Source organism: Cornus florida, unplaced genomic scaffold (assembly GCF_030987335.1).
Source record: "Cornus florida cultivar Cherokee Brave unplaced genomic scaffold, ASM3098733v1 CherokeeBrave_3.0.0_Hap2_Chr06, whole genome shotgun sequence".
In the NCBI taxonomy this organism is placed as follows: domain Eukaryota; kingdom Viridiplantae; phylum Streptophyta; class Magnoliopsida; order Cornales; family Cornaceae; genus Cornus; species Cornus florida.
In genome coordinates this window covers 100,707,524-100,729,048 of record NW_026775576.1, presented here as the reverse complement: position 1 = coordinate 100,729,048, position 21,525 = coordinate 100,707,524, and the positions used below count along the sequence as shown (strand labels likewise).

Below are 21,525 nucleotides of genomic sequence, written 5' to 3'. Positions count from 1 at the left end.
TAATTTTTCTTAAAATATTATGGCGACTTCAACAATGACTAACTTTTAAGGATAATTACCAACTAGAGTGCATAGTTTCTGAACATGCATGTGTGAAGTAAAATGGCAAAGATTTTGAGAATTGAACAACAATAAGCTACAGTGTTGAATATACATACAAGTTCAATTTCCAACACTACTAAAACTCCTAGAAAAAATAAAAATATAGAAACTTGGTTAAATATATCATTAATGGTGCATAATGTAGGCATAAAGGAGCTCATTCCAAACGTCTGGAACACCAGGAAGACACCAGTGAGTGCAATCTGCATAGTTTCTGGGGTCAGACAATTGCTCTGCAGTTAGAGGCCGCCATAGCTTCTTGTAAATCGAAGGATGAGCGTCCTTTCGGTACTCTGAAAGTTGGGTTATGTTGAGCATCTGTACCTCCACGGCTTTGGATTTCAGTTTGCTAATGGCAGCATCCGTTACACGCATCATTTTCGGATCTGATTCACTTCCCCAGAATCCATGTTTTGAAATTGGCTCCGTTTCATTTAAGCACCTTTGATTTCTAGGCATGCCCCAATCATCAGCCCTGCAATGTCACAAGCTCGAGTTGATCAAATATAATAAGTTCCACCACTATCGAATTTAGATTTCTGAATATGTTAACAAGCTCTAGATGAGCTCGATCATAAATGAATAAGCTGAGTCGCTTGACTTTTTTCATCCAATTTTCTTTTGGGCATGTTCAAATTTTGCTCAAACTTTCCTAATTCAAGATATGTATACACACACACATTGAAGATGATTTAAGGTTGGTTAACATACCGAACGTGAGTAGGAGACATGCTAACCCAAAACATCTTGGTCCTAGTACGGTTTACATGTCTGTCCAACCAATTTGACCATGTCTTTAGTGCCATCTTATAGCAATGTAAGTACTTGACTTCCTTGTAGCCTCCATTTTCAAATGAACCCTCCTTCCTGACAATAGTCATATGTATTAGAATTCAAATTGGATAAATCGGCCCAAATGAGAAGTTTTATTAATCAAAATGTTGTTCTAGTACTTACAAAACTTTCAATGTGGGCATTCTCCACCATTGATAGGAATTGAAAACGAGTATATCCGCATCAATCCAGTGCCTAGCATGTTTCTCAATAGAATTGATTCTGACAATTCGATTAAATATTTGATGGTTTGATGGATCATCGCCATTAGATTCGACTAGCATTGGAGCCCAATAGAAGTCAATCGAGGCATTGTATTCCTGCATTGCATTAACCATAAATTAGCAATCACTTTAGATCTTGTATCAAAAAGCACAATAAAACATACAAAAGCAAAAACTACAGTGAACCCTTGCCCCATTTTCAAAATTTATGGTATCTTAGATCCTATTTGATCTATTTTTATTTTGAATAATTTTCTAACATATCTACAGATGCATAAAAAATTTGCTTAGTTAAAGATTTTTGAACTTGTTTATAAAAACAGAGTTAAAGCATTAAAAAACATTCGATGCAAATTCTCTAAAAACAGCAATAATATATATTCATAATCATAAAATCCCATTTTTATAAAATGGAACCAGACGAATCTTAAGCTCCATAGCTAGGAATTGATGGTTAACCTAAGCCCATTTCAAAAACCACCAAATCTTCATAAATGGCCAATCAAAAGCCAACTCAAGCACAACTAATCTTACCTAATCGGGAAAAAAACTCAACAACAATTTGTTACAAGTATGAGTAGTGCACTAAAAATTCTTTGCATCATAATGTAAATTTTGGCCTTAAGCTTAGCTGCACAAGGTGGGACGCAGATAGTCCGTGCTATACATTATTTTATTTTATTTTATTGTTGTAATTTGTACAAATAAATTGATCTCCGCAACACCACACAATATCATAAAATCGAAGATGAAATATTATTACTCTTAATTATGTATTGATATAATTTTTATTTAGATTTGTGTTATGAAACGTATGCAATATTGTAATGCTTGCAATATATAGAAACATATATGAACTCACAGTGGCCTTGACGGTGTACAAGGGGCCTCGAAAGTTCTTGGAAACGAGTCCTTGAGGGATGGATGCCTCCACCAGGCACAGCATTGAAACCCATTGGTTTCTGTTCAATGAATCGCCCACAAACACAAGTCTTTTACCCCTTAGCCTCTCCAGCAATGCTTTGCCATTGAACCTTTGCATTTCAACCATGTAACATGCAAAAATGTCAAAAAACATATATGTGCATCGATCATATGTTAGGAGAGTTCTAGTGTGTGTGTGTGTGTGTGTGTGTGTGTGTGTGTGAGAGAGAGAGAGAGAGAGAGAGACCTTGGGAGGTCACAGTCATTGGGTTGCCACCTCCAGTACTGATAATTCAAATCCTTCCTTCCATACTTCTCACAAGCCAAATCATCAAACATTAGTGAACAATCTCGATCTTTGTACAAAGGATAAGACGTGTTGTCAAATACCCATTGGCCTGAGAACAAATCACAGTGTGATAATGAGTTGATGCCATGATCAGTACTCGCACTACCCTCTGGCTTTGTGTGTTCAATATCGGAGTGAAGCCCTCTGCTGTTATATCTGGTTTGATAAATGGCTGCAGTGACTATGATTGCAAATAGGAGGATGAGGATGCAATGAAAACTCCATCTGATCACCCATGGCCCTGAAACCATTTGCTGTAATTTCTTTCCCATTTCCTACTCTCTCTTTTTTTTGGGTGGTGTCTTTTGATCTTCTAGCTTCTGATGAATTATGAGGAGTTGAACTGTATTTATGGACGCAAAGGATGCATGTTTTTGGTCTTGATGAAATTTGTTTAATGGGAAAGTGTGAGTTATTATTATTGATAACATAATTATGATGAGCCTCTCACAGTTGTTTTGAACTTTTCTTTAAATTAACACTTTTTGAGTACATAAATCACATTATCACAGGTTTATATTCAGAAGAAGTGATACTCAGACCGAAAAGTTATATTGAATTGTCTAACTGAATGATTATTTATACAAAATACAAGTAAGTGGAGGATTTCACTCCCTTATTTTTTGAAAAAATAGTAAAAAATGACGATTCAGTTTGATCAAAATAAAAAATAAAAATGAAGAAGAAGAAGAATACATGTAAATAATTTTGAGATTTGGTGGGTGTTATAACCAGATAATCCTCCTCATAACTTTTTTGAATTATAATTAATAAAGAAAAATTATAAAGAGCCTTAATATTTGATTTCTTTTCATTCACATTAATATATAAACGGATATGTTTGACATTGTATCACAACTCATTACAAAATGGGGGAGAATGTGGAAGTACACTGTGCATAAGAAGAAAATATAAAAGGAAGTGGTTATCAGCAGTTGGGGAGAATTGGGTCACACAAAGTGTCCTGACTTTGATCAAGGCTGAGACAACTCCACAATGGCGCCTTTGATAGCGTATGAAAACAATGTTGAGTCCATGTCTCAAACTGGGGGTATATCTATTTTCTATTTTTTAGGAAAGTTATTGTTAAGGAACTAAATTCATTCCTCAACAACAAATTTAAAGAGGATTATTTAGATAGATTGTTGGGTAACTTGTGGTAGTTAAAATGCAAGTCACGGAGAATCAAATATAATTTTAAATTAATTAATTTCCTTATCTATATCTCCTTATCAATTATTTCTATATATTTTATTCATGTAACCTGATATGAATATTAATTATATTCTGAAAATTCATATCATACCATTTAAAGATTGAAGAGTAACAGTTGTGAGAGCTTGGAACCAACAAATTTTCATATAAGTTACTTATATATAAATCAATCCACCAAAGTAACTTTGTGGTTGTCCCCGGGAGTGTATCGACTTTGGTGGGAATTCGAAAGATAAGTTTTCGAGATTTCGTTTTTGAATCGCGCCCTTGACTTGAATAATGCGTATATTGTGGGGTTGAAACACGTGCTTTAAAGGAAGGAAAAAAGAAAAAAAAAAAAAAAAAGAAGTAATCTTGTGGTTTAGCAATATCTTCTTTTACCTTCTAAAGTGAATGGTAAAAATTTAAGTCTATAAATAAACAAATTAAGTGTGTAAGTAGTGTCTGTGCACCGATGAACCATCGAGCCTTTGAAATTTGAACACAACAAGCAGTTGTGCCCGAAGCTCTCACCAATAAAAAATTTACCCAAAAAAAAATTTTAATTAATCTTTTTCATCAAATGTTCAAAAAAATCTTTATTTTATTTTATTTTTTGAATAACTAAGGTATCTGAAGTTTCGCCCAACTAACTACCGGGACTCAGAAATGGCACAACCTTGGATTACTTTCATACTTGGATTACTTTCATATTGTAACAAGGTCAACGGATATTGGATCTTGGAAATTTAAAGAAAAAAAGATATTGGATCTTGGAATCACTTAGATGTTGGGGCACAGTTTTGCAACTTAAGCTAAACAGTTATGCAACTTTACTTATCTTCTACTTTTTATATGCCCAATTTATACTGCACGTTTAGTTCTACTGGTTGCAATTCCAATGCCAAATTCGCTATTGTCAGGGCGACTTTGAATATTATATTTGATCTTCTTCTTCCCAAGGACGATATAATGATAATTGCTAACCAAAATGAGAACAATATAATATTAAAATATAGTAATATGCATATATAAATTGGTACGAACCAAGCTAAATTTGTTTGTATGTGATTTAATTTGAGAACGTGAAGAAATTAGAGATGAAGTTACACTTTTGGATCCCAAGAAAGGTCTACAAATTTAATATCAATCATTCCCTGTATCCATATTCTTTTAAACTTACGCAACATAAGTGAGTGTATTAGAATGTGATATAGCTTACTATCTCATTGGTATGAATAAATTAGATCTTAGAATCAAAATTAACTTACGTTTTTACATTTGTCATTTTAAATTTTACCATTATACCAAATCATAGTTCCTGGCAATCTTATTCCATGTCCACTTTTTTCTTGTCCGCCGGCATGTCTATTTCTGACCAATCGCAAACTTGTTTGAAAAAAAAAAAAAAAAAAAAAAAAAAAAATTTGAAAAAAGAAAATTTATATGAAACAAAAGAAAGCAAGAAATAAGGGTGGCAATTTGTGTTGACGTGTCGTGTTTGTGTCACACAAACATGATTAAGGTCGACATAAATACAACACGAATTAATCGTGTCTAAGATTGTTGACATGAACACGACACGATTATTACACGTGTAACGCGACACGACACGACACGACACGTGTAACTTATTTAATAAATAGGTCAAGACTAAACATGACACGAAAAAACACGTTTAAACCATTTTTGACACGAACACGATATGTTTATTTTATATATTTAGCTAAATAAGTTATTTTTTACACAAACACGACGTGTTTAGTTAATCGGGTTAATCATGTCATAATCGTGTTTATATGGTTAAATACGAATATGATACGTTTAGTTAGCGGATTGATCGACACAATTACAAAACAAACACGATTAGCCCAAATCCAAACCCTCTTATCTCGTGTCATGTCAAATATTGTCACCCTAGAGATGGATCTATTAAAGGGCTCTCATAATGGGCAACAACCCCCACTAAATTTTTTTATTTACAAAAGTACCTATAATTTTTGTTAAAATTTAAAAAATGCTTCCACTCAATATTTTATAATACCTCACCATATATTCTTGTTGTTTAAAGCCACCGTCTCTCATACAATTCTATGGTCCATCTGTGAGGGCAAGAATGATGATAATGAAACTTGTTTGGAATCATGGAATGGATAAATTTTGTTAATCAACCTCTTCTTAGCCAACCATTGTCACGAGAGAAATTTTTAAGTTTTGATGGAAATTGAGGCAGCTTAAGAATAAGAAACCTTGGAACTTTCTCATTGTTTTGAATTTGTCAGTGATGAAAAATGTAGGCATAGAGGAGCTCATTCCAAACATCAGGCACACCAGGAAGGCACCAATGTATACAATCTGCATAAGTAGTAGGGTTTGATAGTTGGTCTTGAGATAGAACATCCCATTGCTTCCTATTAATTGATGGGTGGCCTTCTTTCCTGTACTCTGAAAGTTGTGTTATGTTGAGCATCTCTACTTTCAAACCTCTTGTTTTCAGTTCACCTATCACCTTCTCCACTACTTTCATCATTTTGGGGTCTGATCCACTTCCCCAATATCCTTCTTTTGAAATTGGTTCTACTTCATTGTAGCAATTTTGATCCTTACCCTTGCCCCATTCTTCACCCCTGCAATGTCATAGGAACTGAGTTATTCATGAATAGTTCAAATTCTTTTAATTCTATACCATGAGCTACTTTACAAAATGGATTGAGTTTGGACGCGTTGGGTTTATTTTATAATTTTGAAAAGTTCCATGCTTAGTTATTGATAAAGAAAGTAATAAACACAATAAAACCTATATATATATATATATATATATATATATATAAACAGCAATAAAATATAATAAAATTATTTTATTTAATATGTTTCATACACCAATCAGTCAAGCTAATCAAGTCAATTGTAAATCATTCTATGTATTTAAAGTCTAAATTGTGAGAGCATGTTAGAACATTTGTACATTTACTTAAAAATGTATTTATTTCATAACGCATTACTATTTTAGTTTATCAAATATTTTTAAATTTTTTTTTTAATGTAAAACAATTTAAAAGTAATGAGATATTTATATATAGTTGCTTTTATTAATTAAATTTAGGGTTAATTTCTAAAAACCTCCACTACTTTCAAAAAATGATCATTAAACTCCCACCAGTTTTAAAAAATCTTAACAATATTACAAAGTTGTTTTGCCTATGTGGCTTTTGTGACAAAAATACTCCTGGTGTAACATGTGTCAAACAAGTGATATATATTTATATGTGTTATTCCGAAAATGCCCCCAAGAAAGGTCAAACTCACAGCCGCAGCAAAATCAGATGGCAAGGCGTACGAATTCTTCGCGAAATTGGATTTCAACATTATATATATATGGCATCTAAAATTCGAAATTCCACATACGGGCAGATAATCCCGAGTCCACGTACTCGAAATGGTCACATACTCCTTGAAATCCCAAAATTCCAAATTGCATAGAGAGAGAGTATGCATATATGGTGTGGTTGGTGTGGTTGAGACAAGAGCGGGGCTTGCGATAAGAGAGATTGAAAGAGAGAGGACAGTGATGGTGGTGGTGGCGGCGACATTTATACATACACATCTAAATACACAAGCACAACACCGCCACCAAGAGATCGGCGACGCATTAGGCGAAGGGAACAACGGTGGGGTAGGCGAGCCATTATGGTGACGAGCTCCCGGGCAGCGATGGCGATGATGTCGACGCAGGAGAGGACGGCAGGGCAGGCGAGATCGAGGGCAGTCTTGGCTCGTACGACGACATCAAAGGCATCGCCGGGGAGGGAGAGGTTGATGTCGGACCGCGTCGCTACTCGTTGATGAAGAGATGACTATTACAGTTGTTACTCTTCAATTTGTTCACACCCAGTTCAAAGTCGTCCTCTCCGTCAATGTTCTTCGCCGCCGGTAACAACAGATCCACTTCTCTGGCCCTTCACTTCACCGGAGATCGAGAAATCCCCATGGTCGGCGTTCTAAAACTCATCGGAGTAGTTGGGTCTTTATGTCGTGTGTTGATCCCGTCGCTTTCTTTGGCAGGAGCAAGCAAAACGATAGCGTTTTAATGTCCAATACAAATGCTGCTTTGAATAAAACGCCGGGGTTTTGATGTCCAAGTGTGTTGACACTAAGGGTATGTTTGGTACGGTGGGTTTGAATGGCGAGGAAAACATTAGTTATGAGGGAAAGAGAATGGTACGGTGGGTTTGAATGGCGAGGAAAACATTAGTTATGAGGGAAAGAGAAGGGAATGATAATTTTAACCCCCTATCGTGTTTGGTTGGTTAATGAAGAAAAAGAAAGGGAATGATAATAATTATGTTTAGGAAAAGAAAGAGAAAGAAAAGAAAGGGAATTATATTAATAAATTGATTATTATACCCTTTTATATTTTTAAAAATAAATAAATAAATAAATATATATATATATATATATATATATATAGTCTCTTATACCTGCACAAGAAAAGAAAAAAAAAAAAAATAGGGCAAATCATTTCAGCCTCCCCAATCTCGCTTCCATCTATATATATATATATATATATATATATATATATAGTCCCCATGGGCCATAAGAAAAATAAAAAATAAAAAAATTAGGGCAAATCATTTCAGCCTTCACCATCTTGCCTCCATCTCTATTATGGTTCTCAACTCTAAACTTGCCCCCTCTCTCTCTATCTCTCTCTCTGCACTACAAGAATCAGAAGTTCAAAACCCAAACCCATATATTTCAGTTTATCTTTCTGTCTGCAAGAATCAAAAATTCAGATTGTTCAGAAAATCAAAACCAATATCTTATAGTTTCCATCGCCGCTGTTCCAATTTGGGTTTGCCATTCGCAAGCTTCAGCCGCTGCCCGCCGTTTCTCATCCTTTCTGCAACTGCTAACTTGTATGTATATTGTTTTTAGGGTAAAATTGGCATCACAAATATTGCATCAGTCATTGTCTTCCCTTTCCTTCCCTTTCCTCCCTTTTTTGGGAGGATAAGCAAATCATGTACAAAGCTATACATAACCCTCCAAACCCTTCCCTCTCCTTTCCTTTTCTTCCACCCATTTTACCCAAACACAATTTTTTAATCACCCTCCATCACCTTTCCTCCCTTTACTCCCATTTTCATTCTACCAAACTAAGCCTAAACGCAGTCCTTTTGTGCTAAAGGATAATATTGTAATTTCTAAAATATGATTTTTTTTTTGTTTTTTAAATAAAAGAAAATATAATAAGGGTAATTTAGTCATTTCACATACTTTTAGCGGTCAATTAACAGAATTGGGATAAAATGATAACGTTGTTATATTGTTGGGAATTTTTAAAACTGATAAAGGTTTAATGATCATTTTTTAAAATTAGTGGGGATTTTTAAAAATTAACCCTTAAATTTAAGAAGTAGTAGTTATATTTTGAAGGGTTAATTACAGTGACCCCTCCTGAGGTTTACTCTATTGACAATCAGATAAAAGTTAGCCTCTTTTAGAACAATGACATTCCCTGTCAAATTTTGTATCCAAACAAACCCTTAAAATATGTGAAATATCTACTTTACCCTTGAATATCTTATCAAATTTTAATATAAAATATATAAAACATTAATTGACCGAAATGCCCTAAAATATGAATACTATTTTGTACTTTTTATTTTTTTCTCACCTCTCCCATCTTTCCCAAGGACGATCCAGATCCATGTCTTCTTCCACATCATGCGATTAGGGCAAAGCTCCAATGAAGATTTTAATGACAAAGATCCAACAAAAGGCTCCGGCGACAACCAAATTGACATGACTGCGACAATAATTGCCGGTGACAATAGTAAAGCACAACTCCATGACAAAGTATTAGATTCCGGCGACGATGTAGCAGTGAAAACACTCCGATGACGATGACGGTTGATGAGGACAAAAGCTTAGGAAGATTCGGGTAACGATTGTCGTAGATTCCGGCGAGATTGTTGGCGATGGGTGTTGTTGTTGATTGGTTCAAATCGTGCGGCTATGGTTTGGGTTCGTGAATGGGTATTGCAACTTTGGTATGGTAAGAGTGAATTTGCTGGGTGCGAGACCATACTCTCTGTTACCTTTTCCCTAACCTTTGGATTGTGAGAAATCCTCTGCAAATCTCATTGGTGACTCTTCTCTAACCCTAATTTCACTTCAACGTTATGCTGATATTTTGGGAAATGTCTGACAACAAGAAGGGAATCAGTTTCATTGGCGTGTGTAAATATTGTATTTGTACTTTATATGTAAATTGATTTTTAGTTTATTATTTTAATTTTTTTCTCAACTTTTGTTTCTGGATTTTGCAATTAAATTCTGGCTTGCTTCATTGTTTGAAGCTTGATGTTTCATATAGTCAATATTGCATATATATATATATATGCATACCCACACGTATATCTATATATATATATATATGGAAAGAGAGTCCTTAAAGAGAGACATCTCCATTAACGCTCTTACATACTGAATCTCCATTGATGCTGAACTCACACACACACACACACACACATACACGATATATATATATATAATTACTTTGGGGGTGATGTGCCGGGAATTTGAGAAGACAGTGAGAGAGGGGATTAAAATTGGTTAATATATATATATAATTACTTTGGGGGTGATGTGCTGGGAATTTGAGAAGACAGTGAGAGAGGGGATTAAAATTGGTTAGAAGGACATTTAAGTCATTTCATAATTCAAAGCTTTATGTTGATAAGTCAAAAGACATATAGGTCATTTCATCATATATATATATATATATATATATATATATATGATGCGTCAGGTGATGTTTGGGGGTCTTTATTAACTTTATCAAAATTGAAGGGGTGTCATTGTTCAAAAAGAGGTTAACTTTCATCTGACTGTCAATATAACAAACCTCGGAGGTGTGAGTGTAATTAACCCTATTTTGAATTATGTTACAAAGAAATATTGGTCGGGCCAGCTGTGGGCTCAATCCCTCTGCCCCTTGCAATTACTGCCTACTTGTGCAAACAAAAGTTACAAAACACCACAAACGCGGATTGCGGGCAAGTTGCAGAAACTAGAATTCGCACTTTATAAAAATTTGACCGTGGCAAATTTGGCACGAATTCGTTATCAATTTGTGCATGGAGTTTGGGAGCGCGTGACCTCCACCCAGAATTTAATTTTAAAAAAAGGAAGTAAGCTTACCTTTCATGAGTTGGAGACATGCTGATGAAGAACAATTTGGTTTTGTTACGATTGACATGAATTTCCAACCAATCTGACCAAGTCTTTAGAGCCATTTCATAAACTCGGAGCATCTCGACTTCTTTGTAGATCCCATCAGAGCTTCCAAATGAACCCCACCTGATTATCAGATCATCATATTCATTAGAATTAAAATGTACATTTGTTACACATTCCATTAATATAACCTATATATATAATAAAGTTTAATATATATTTGATGAAAATGATGTCAATATATATGGTTAGAAACTTACAAGACCTTCATTCTGGGCCTCCTCCACCAAAGGTATGAATTGAAGACTAGTATATCTGCATCTGTCCAGTGCCTGGCATGCTTTTCGATAGCCTGGACTCTCACTATCCGGTCCGGTAAGCGATGGTTCACCGGATCATCAGAGTTAGAGTCCACTTGCAATGGGGCCCAATAGAACTCAATTGAGGCATTGTATTCCTTCATTGCATTTATTGTAATGAGTAGGCTGGAAAACACACACTTAAAGCAATATATATATATATATATATATATATATATATATATGTATATATATATATATATATGAAAAATTGGACTTACAGTAGCCTTGAAGGAGATCAAGGAGCCATTCGCATTTGCGTGCATGGAATATTTTTGTGTTGGAGGGACTGATGTTTGGAGCAAGCACACCATTGAAACCCATTGGTTTCTATTCAGTGAATCTCCAACATACACAAGCCTCTTGTTCCTTAGCCTTTCTAGTAATGCTGTGGCATTGAACCTAGCTTATTAACCATAAAACACATTCCACAAAACTCAAACCACATAGCCATATATATATATATATATATGCACATATACAAATTTATAAATATATATATCTATAGATATAGAGAGAGAGAGAGAGAGGAGAGAGAGGGACCTTGGGAGATCACAATGATGAGGCTGCCACCTCCAGTGCTGATAAGTCAAGTCCTTTCTTCCAAACTTCTCACAAGCCAACTGATCAGACATGAACTTACATTCTCTCTCTCTGTATAAAGGATAAGAATTGTTATCAAATACCCATTTGCCTGAAAACAAATCGCAGCGATTGTCGTCTTCAATGGTCACTGGCTCTTCTAAGTAGAGTTCACTCTCTCCGGTCAAATAAATGGCTCCGATGACTAAGACGGTGATGAGAAGGGCGGCGAGGGAGTGGAAGCTGCACCTGATTCCCCAAGAGATTGGAACTGTACTAGTTTGGATCTTTTTTGCCATTACACCACCTTCTCTTTCCCTGCTTTGTGTGTGGGAATTATAAGAATACTCTCTATCCATATTAATTTCTCCTTCCGTCTCTAAGTTTGAATTGGTGGGTAATAATCAGTTTTCATAATTTGTTATGATGAGTCAGTGAATGAATTTATGGGCGTGGGTTGTTTGCTGAAAGCAATCCACAGGTTGTTGGATGTTCCATCTGTTTTGGTATTCAACTGACCAAAATAGGTTTCCTTTCAAATCATTTGACTTGTACTTGCATCTCAAGTATGTCCTCCTTGAATTCTGCAGCAAATGCAATATAAAAATGACAAGAAAAAAAAAAATTTTCTTAGTTACTACTTAAGTACTGACTGATTTTGGGGAAATTGTATGTAATGCATCTTAATTCCCTAGGATAAATATAAACAAAGCAAAGGTACTTGATTCGACTTTTCTCTACTCTTATTTTTTAAGAGATTGTTTCAGAAATTAAGGCATTATATAGTAAATTTTATATACACCGAAAAAAAATTTTAAAAAATAATTATATATAGTAGTGGTAGGGTTAGGGGGCACACACCGGCTCCGCCCAGAATATATACAAAGCAGAGGTTTTTTATTGGACTTTTCTCCACTAGAATATCTACAAAACGGAACGGTGTCTTCACAAAGACAGGTGTTGGCATATGTATGTAGTATTGATGGATATTGCGTCGTAATGTAGGCTGATGAAGTAGTAGTAAAGGGTAGTTTTGGTAACCTAAACAAAACTTATATAAGCTTTTTACTTTTTAGCAATCAAGTTGTCAGATTTTGTTGGTAACAACTGAGCTGTTGGAAGCGTATAAATACTCAGCAGTAGGTAATCGAACAGTTGGGGGTGGTTGATGTCTCTGAATCCAAATTCTTTGTCGTCAAGTCTCTCTCTCTCTCTCATACGCATACATACGCATTAGCGAGAATGGAACCTTCGGATACCGCAGAAAAAAATAAAAATAAAAGAAGATGTCATTAGGTATACCCTCTACATTTAATTTGTTGATGCAGTGACCTAGTTTTATAGAGCACAAACACCTCAAAAGATGGATAAACCACATGCCATTAATTTCCAATCATTTGCTTTGATTTTGCAAGTGATATATCATACTTGATGCCATGCTGAAATCTTTCCATAATGTATTCAGATTTAATTGTTTAACCGAAAACTTTAATGGACAGAAGTTCTGTGATAAGTCTGGGATAACTGAAAAAAAAAAAAAAAAACAATATGCATGCTTTGAAACAGAGGATTAGAATAACTAGTGACAACTCCACGTCTTAAAAGCAACAAAATTGAGCAAAATACCAGAATGAAATATTCATATTTATCACCTGCAAGACTACAAAACGAAGAGAATGAAAGTTGAGTGAATCGGGTGTACAAGGTCATTGTCCTGTGTGGTCCTTTTCACCCTATGAATGTGCTTTTGACCCCTTCTATATTACTGGTAAAACTTCACTTGCATTTCATTGCAAGTTAAAATTATTATAATAATAATAATAATAAAAACTCTATCATATCAAGACATCATAAATTAGTTTGGATGAGGTAAAGTTGTAGAGTAAAGTGAGGTTTTTATACAATGCTTATAAATACTAATTCATGATTACTAATTCATAAATATATTATAAAGTTTCTATTAACATACTTTTCAGGACGATGAAAGGACAAGTCCATTATCCTATGACTTACATCACATTCCAAAACAAAAAATCAACCTATGTTTTGAAATCCACCAATAGGCACAATTGATTTATTAAGGTAATTCTGAGTTTTAGAAATTAAATAAGAAAATATGACTTTTAGCCTTTTAGGAGGGTGAGGATTAAAAATCACATTTGGAAGTCATTTGTGTCCTTTGAAAAATCACCAATACTCATAACTGCTAAATAAATAATGTTAGAATATATTTTTAAAGAATTTTTTTTTTTTTTTCCCAAAAGACTGGTGAAACAAAATGAAGAGATGGGATGAGAAGATGATGCGCTTTGTGCAACTTTTTTGTTCTTAGACTGGTGTTATTAGAATTGTTTGAAATCACTGTACTTGCTTTGTAAAAAGTGATGTCCTTTGTTGTGGTCCTTGTGTAGACACATATATATATCTCACCGTTCTTGAACGAAAAAGAAAACGTATTTCACCGTTTTCCATGTACATAAGCTGACTGTTGTAGAAAGTGTAGGCAATTTGGGCTGGATCGTCCTGTAACTTCCATGCCCATCCAAGGCCTGTCAGCCTGTCAGGCCTTTGATCGGTCAACAAGTGAGGCCATGTTTTGTAACCACATAAAAACCCATGTATGTGTCTAATTATTAGACGATCACAGTGGATGGACCAGTTAAATTCACATTCAAATTTTAAAAAAGAAAAGCAAGAATGTCTATTGGTTAGGAATACTATAAAGTAAATTCCCCGTGTATTGATTGAATAAATTAATTTGTCAAGGGAAAAAAAATGAATTACTCCAATAAAATTTAATGTAACAAGTGAATGTTCCTTTCCAATTCTCTCCCAACTATTATTCTCTTTCCTTGTTAGTAATCCATCTTTAGTATTAGAAATGTTTAAGAAGAAATGTAATTAATAGTTTCCTTTTAAAAATTATTAACTTGTTCTTAAAAAATTAATTTAAAAAAAAAAAATATGACATTTATTTTGTTTTGACATTTTAAATTGGACAACCAATTTGAAACTACCTTAAAATGAAAAATTGAACTGCTAACGTAGGACAAGGAAGCATGTATGTATACGGAGTACACGTGTATTATTACTGTGAGGTTTCAGCAAAGTGGCATCAAAGTCAACAACAGCAAAGTGCAAGCCTAGTTGGCGGGGCAGGCTTGGTGGTTGGGCAATCACACTAGCTGGATCAGTCTGCTGGCGGGTAGAGCTTGCGGATTTTAGTTACGCCTCATCCGATTGAGCCTACAAATTGGACATAATTTTGGATCTAAAGAATGGTTGATACTATTCTTATAATTAATATTTTAAAACTAAAAATATATAAGAAAAATTACATATAAATGGAGTTAAAGTTTCATATTTATTTAGAGACAAAATTTCATATTTCTCTAAAATGGATTGCTGAGGTGGCACATGGTTTTTTACTGTTTAGAAAATTGTGGTGCCTAAAATGCCCTTCCCTAATAAAAAAGTAGTACTTCAGTTCAAAAAAGTAGTACCTTTGGAGAAAAAGTAGTACCTTCGCGGGTGTTTAAAAAAATGGTACCTGGACGCCAAAAAGTAGTACCTTCAGTTCAAAAAAGTAGTACATTCGAAGAAAAAGTAGTACCTTCACGGAAAGGTATTTTAGGCACCACAATTTCTAAACAGTAAAAAACCATGTGCTACCTCAGCAATTCATTTTAGAGAAATATGGAACTTTGACTCAGCCTCTAAGTAAATATGAAACTTTGACTCCATTTATATGTAATTTTTTCAAATATATAAGTAATTAATAATATGGATTATATAAGTATAAAATAAAATTATAAGAGAGTTGCAGTCTATTCAATCCAATGACTAAAAGGGCATTCTAATCTGCCCTCGTGATATTTATTCTGCTACCAAAAATCTGAATTATCTTTAATGAAGAGTACAAACACCTGTGTGTGTATATTTATATATTTGTTTGTATACCACTTGGTATAAACTTCTCTATCACCGGAACATCACTGTCAGAAAGCTCTCCACCGCCAAATCCTTTGCAAAATCAAAAATTCATAATTGGATTACCAGAAATATTTAATCGTCGGTTATCAAATGCCATTAATATTATGTTAGATCAACGTTTTCAATACTAAACTAATCAATTAATTAAGAGTCATTTATCTTAGAAAAAAAATCGTCACCAGTTACTAACTTACTAATGTGATAAGAGGAATCTCTCTTTTTCACATTAAAATTAAATAAAATGTCTACCATCCTCTCATTATTCTAAGATTGTACGTAAAAAAAAAAAAAAAAAAAACAATTATCATGTCCTGTGATAATAAGAAATCTACTTTCTTTTCCATGTTAAAACAAAATGTTCACCATAATTATTATTTACTATTTTCAATAATTTTACTATAATATATATATTTTTTAATCTTGACAATCCAATTTATCTATTCTATAAATATTAAATTAGAGAAGAAAAAAAAAAAGAAAATAAAGAAACTCAACAACTATAAGGATTCATATAAATGAAATAATACGCCGATCGAGAAAAATGATGAATAATAAATAAGCTCGAACTATAACTATTCATGTGAATGACTACTAATACACTAGCATTGTGCGGTGCACATATCTATGTAAATGACGAATAATACATATATATTCTGACTCAAGAGGGTTGATATCTAGATGAATTTGTGAGATTTGGATCTGAAACTAAAAATGAGCTAGCAAGTTGGTTGCAGGGCGGTGCAGGTGTTGTGTGGTCAATTCAAGCAAAAGGTCAGAAACAAGGTATATGTATATGTTATTATGGACACACTAGAATAAAAGAGGAGAAGGGCATGGTATGATATGGTATGGCCATATGGGTAACGTGAAAGCACTCATAAGTAGACAAGAGCGGCACGGGGAGGATCATTTAAAGCACCTCTTATTAAGCCCACTTGCACACACAACTTGCATAAAACAACCCTTTATCATTCATCTATTCAAAAGAAAAACAAAACACACCACAAACATCTAGAAAGAGAGAGTGAGCGCTAACAACTTGCATTTAGATATATTCTTTTATATACACACACACACACACACATGTAGAGACTAGAGAGAGAAAGTACTGGAAAGAGAAAAAAAGACAAAAAAAACAAGTTGCAGCAAGTTGCTCTTTCTTTTGACAGCCAGTTGTGTTATTATAAAGTCAAGTTGCAAGAGGGCAGTTGTTAGGAATCATCTATATATATATATATATATACACATTTATTCATATATTTTAAGAATAGAAGTACTCTCCCCCTGCTGATATAAGTACTGATTACAGCTGGAAAAATATAAAATATAATTTTCTGAAACAACAAATTCATGAATCACAACCATTATGCATAAACTATATTCGTTGTTAATCCAAAAATTAATGCAGTTATTATCAATCCAAAAATTAATGCAGTTATTATCAACAGTGCAATTTGGGCCGATCTTTTAGTTAGCCGTTCCTTTAGAATCAACTTGTCAATGCTAATTAATTGAGTGTAACCACTGATGCATTAAGAAGGATTGAAGCCCTATATCTTAAAAATGGTCAAAAACAGGGTTGGTTTGTATTCTAATTAATTTTAATTTTAGTTTCATAACCTCAAGCAAACACAAAGTATCTTCTAATGAGATAGAGAATATTCCATGTTCTTGTGTTCATCACTTCAAAAGCATTATTACATTACTTAATTAGCATCATTCGCAGCCGCCTTAACAACTTCACCATCAAGGTCGCCCATTTAAACGTGAATTCATACTTCTTAATTCCTCTCTCCATATATGTCAGGTGAATTAAAAATGGCATGTGATAAAAATAAAGGGAAATTTGAATTTCAGAAATGGGTGTATGTCATTATTGTTTGATAAGTACAAAAGATCAACAAAATAAAATTATGAATAAATTTATAAGCCGGCGGTGATGGTAAAGCCTCAAAACATGCCCCTCCGGTCAGGCCACTTTCAGAACTAACGAACAACTTCAAAACATTGAAACCCGACGAGTCCAAACCCACATCATATACAATGACAAATTCATGTTTTGATTGATTCTTTTTATTTCTATACTCATAAAGAGTTTCGTCTCCCCGAGTTGTCGGCGATCTGAGCTAGCGATTGGAGGTTGCATCGGACGATGGTGTCAATGAATGCGAAAGCGTCCTCCTTCGTGTTTCCTGGCGGTATGTCGACGACGTACGATTCGACCACGACGGTCCCATCGCCGGCCGGTGTCGGATGAAGAGTCGTCACCGATCGGTAGTTGGCGAGGCGGTGATCGCCGCCGACAACGCTGAAACTGATGACATGGCGCTCGTCGTCGAGAATCTCGAGCCGCTCGGTGCTGTGACCCGCCGGAAGGCCGGAGATAACATGTATCTGAAGATGTTGACGAACATATATTGATCAGATAAAATGGTGTTTAACATTTTCTTGTAATTGATCAATAGATTAAGTTTATGGTAATTATGAGTACCTCGCGGAGGGTGCCGACATCGCCTTCACCGAAAATGACGTGGCAACTTTTGACGAAGTGCTTGTAGGCTTGTGGGTTGTCGAAGCGGCGGACGACGGGCCACACGGTGGAGAGAGGGGCGGCGATTTGTTGGACGACGGCGGAGCAGCACTGGTTGGGGCTGACGGTGTGGATGTGGTAGCGACCGACGGAGTCTGGGACGGGGGTGGTGCACGTTAGAGGGTTCCGCCTCAGGAGAGTGGTGGGCTGCTGTTGTTGGGATTGTTTGTGGCAAGTGCTGGTGTTAGTGGTGGTGGCATAGTTGATTCTGTGGAGGAGAAGAGATGATTTTTGTGGATTCGCAGGCATTTTTTATGAGTTTCGATTCTGTTTTAGGGAGAGAGAGAAAAACAAAGAGTTGTAGCTTTAGGTCTAGGGGGTTTAGTTACTTTAGGATGTGTGGTTTTTGTGTGTATATTATATATATATATATTGGGAAAGGGAGAGAAGGGTATAGTTGGGTTAGTCACTTTCCAACTCGGGGGGTTTAATGAAACTTCATGTGAGAGTAATAAAATAAGACCTAGTTGGTCTAATGAAGTTACCAAAGTATCCCATGTTTGAAATTACAATTTTGACCTCTTCCAACGGATCTTAATAATTCTTGTTCTCTGTTTTAAGTAAATCTCACTAGAAGATTTGAAGCATAAATTCACAAGATTAGTTTAGTAGATTCTTTTGTAATGCAATCTAAAAAAGTTGTAGGCAAAATACATGAGGAAAAGACCTTTGATAATAATTTTGCTTTATATATATATATATGATTGTTCATAATTAAATCACTTTTATTATGTTTATCTTTTCAAAGTTGTATTATATATTTATTTCTTTGATTAATAACTTCATTTGAAAGTCATATACCATTATTTGGATAAGAACGAAGAAAAATCATATGTGACAATGTGTGTAATTAATATAATAACTCAAAATTTTAAAAAATATCTTAGTACAAAACATAAAACCATAACAATTGTTAGTGGCAATGTAACAAAAAATGCATATTGCTTGGCATGCTCCAAAATGTAGTATGATGTGGGCAGGCTTAGGCCGGTGACGTGGTTGATGAAACCTTTTGAAACTCTCCGCTTTCAGAAATGGAAATGTTTCATACTCTACTAGGTGCATCCAGGTCCTATTATGGGTTACCAGTTTGTTGTCTTAAATAATAAATAGTTGCAATGGGGGCAAATGAGTCATTCCATGCCTAAGAATGATTCCCCCTGACCAAAATAAAAGTGGCGATAATGTAAATAGTGGTTGAAGAAGGGGGACAAATAGCTCAATAGCCCCTGCAAATAGATAGGCATATGGCAGATCAAGTTGCTGGAAGAAGCGTAAATCGTAGGATAAGATAAGCATCCACTGCCCTCTCAGTCACACGGTCCAGGTCCATATTCAGAGTCGGACAAATTTAGAGCTTCTTTTACCCGTCCTCTTCTCTCATTACTTCTCAACAAATACATACATGTATATGTATATATATATATATATATATATATATATATATATACACATACACACACATTAGTAATAATCATTAGAATTTACTATGAATATTCCAAGTGAAAATTCCATCCTATCTTATAAATTTATTTAATTTATTTATTTATTTATTTGGCAAGTAACATTTCACAAATTGTCTACTGTAAACTCAAATATGTATCAAATTATATATATACGCGCGGTTTGTACTTTGCAGCACGAGTAGTGTATAAACATGGAACAATTGGGCCCAAGATATGCATTGGACACACTCACGAGTGATGCATGAGCTTAATATTTGGCGTGATTGGGTAAACATCAAAATCCCTAAAAGCATGATGGTCAATGATGCAAGGGCAATCACATATTTATACATGCAATTGGCCCTTTTCCCTCTTTTTTTCCCTTAATTTATGGTGACAACTTGGAGGCTATTTCATGGTCTTCTTATGAACAATTCAAAGCTCTAAATAGAGACGCTCCCCACTTGTAGCTTAAGACTACTACTAGTACTATTCTTTGTTCCTTCAAGTTTTCATTTTGAATTTTCCATTTTCTCTTATGCTTAGTTTAACTACTATTAGACTACTATACCAGAATACATCTAATTGTTTACATAATTCTTTCAAATTTTAAGAAAAGCCAACAATGAAAGTGAAATTCTAGAAGATCTTATGGTCTAATTATGAAATAATTCTTTCAAAATGTAAGAAAACCCAATAATGAAAGTGAATTTAATATTTAAATAGTTCAACATGCTTCTAAATACAATTCAAATGTGGTAACTTTTTTTTTTTTTTTTTTTTTTTTTTTATTGTCAGTAAGGTTTAAGGATTATTGACGAGATTAATTCCTCCCTCAAAGAGGGTGGGGGTGCGTTTTAAAATAACAATAAGAGTAAAAGGAAAGAAAAAAAAAAAAAAAAAGGGAAATTAATGATGAAATTTGCAAATTATCCCACAAAAAATCCATACTGAAATTAATAATCTGAATGACAGAAAATTGGTTTTAAAACAGTTTTAAATGGTAGGCGAAAACATATAAATTATCTTACTTTAACTATGTTCAATCAAGAGAAATTTTAAATTATTATTATTATTTTTTTTTCCCCCTTCAAGAACTAAAATTAATATATAATAATTCTTGCATGGGTGTCAAAACTTGACTGTAGCCACCAACTCACTTTTTCTTTTGCTTGTTGGGTTGAAGATTCCCGCTTTAAACTAATTTATATAAATTTGATAATAAAATCCTTTAAAGTTGCATTCAAAGTTCGTAACTATTAATTTTTGAAAAAAGAAAAGAAAACCCCATCCAGTTGATGTTATCTATTATTTATTAAGATTCTAAGAATAAAGATTGAAAATGAAAAAATAGAAGAGTTTTGTGCAACTGGGACAAATATATTGTTCTTAGCAACTTCATATTGTCGTTTGTAGGAACTTTCCTCTACAACTCCTTTTTAATTGATCATGTAGTTAAGTCTGCCACGTTGTTTTGTAGTTGCACTAAGTAACAAATTGCAAATTAGACTAAGATACTACCCAACACAACCCCAACCATCCACCAATTCTCTACTTGTGTGTGCAGTTTCTTCTTGTCAAAGCTCAATTGTCATCCTCATAAATGGCTCTACCTCTTTTTTGCATTTAATACCCCCAGTTACGATAAATGGCGGAGTCAGAAATTTAGTTTAGTGGGAATTAATAT

The 21,525-nt window shown here is 34.3% G+C and overlaps 2 protein-coding genes and 1 pseudogene across 2 annotated transcripts; all 3 read right to left on the bottom strand.

Annotated features, from left to right (window-relative positions):
* Window positions 1-228: 228 nt before the first annotated feature.
* On the bottom strand, window positions 229-2,657 carry LOC132315071 (protein trichome birefringence-like 34; annotated as a pseudogene).
* Window positions 2,658-5,866: 3,209 nt separating this feature from the next.
* LOC132313355 (protein trichome birefringence-like 34) lies at window positions 5,867-12,396 on the bottom strand. The gene is made up of 5 exons (XM_059812081.1): window positions 11,772-12,396; window positions 11,450-11,630; window positions 11,130-11,326; window positions 10,834-10,992; window positions 5,867-6,254 (listed from the first exon to the last, which is right to left on the bottom strand). Exons 1-5 carry the CDS (start codon window positions 12,167-12,169, stop codon window positions 5,906-5,908), a joined length of 1,284 nt encoding a protein of 427 aa, XP_059668064.1. The 5' UTR covers window positions 12,170-12,396; the 3' UTR covers window positions 5,867-5,905.
* Window positions 12,397-17,654: 5,258 nt separating this feature from the next.
* Window positions 17,655-18,741, bottom strand: LOC132313352 (abscisic acid receptor PYL4-like). The gene is made up of 2 exons (XM_059812080.1): window positions 18,295-18,741; window positions 17,655-18,197 (listed from the first exon to the last, which is right to left on the bottom strand). Exons 1-2 carry the CDS (start codon window positions 18,640-18,642, stop codon window positions 17,889-17,891), a joined length of 657 nt encoding a protein of 218 aa, XP_059668063.1. The 5' UTR covers window positions 18,643-18,741; the 3' UTR covers window positions 17,655-17,888.
* Between the last annotated feature and the right edge of the window lie 2,784 nt (window positions 18,742-21,525).

Bases quoted from the DNA above. Each gene is read 5' to 3' on its own strand.
- LOC132313352 (XM_059812080.1), bottom strand. From the start codon at position 18,642: ATGCCTGCGAATCCACAAAAATCATCTCTTCTCCTCCACAGAATCAAC. The intron at 18,198-18,294 runs GTACTCATAATT...CAACATCTTCAG, and splicing joins ATGTCGGCACCCTCCGCGAG to ATACATGTTATCTCCGGCCT.
- LOC132313355 (XM_059812081.1), bottom strand. From the start codon at position 12,169: ATGGATAGAGAGTATTCTTATAATTCCCACACACAAAGCAGGGAAAGA. The intron at 11,631-11,771 runs GTCCCTCTCTCT...TTAATAAGCTAG, and splicing joins CATCATTGTGATCTCCCAAG to GTTCAATGCCACAGCATTAC. The intron at 6,255-10,833 runs GTAAGCTTACTT...ATGACATTGCAG, and splicing joins ATGTCTCCAACTCATGAAAG to GGGTGAAGAATGGGGCAAGG.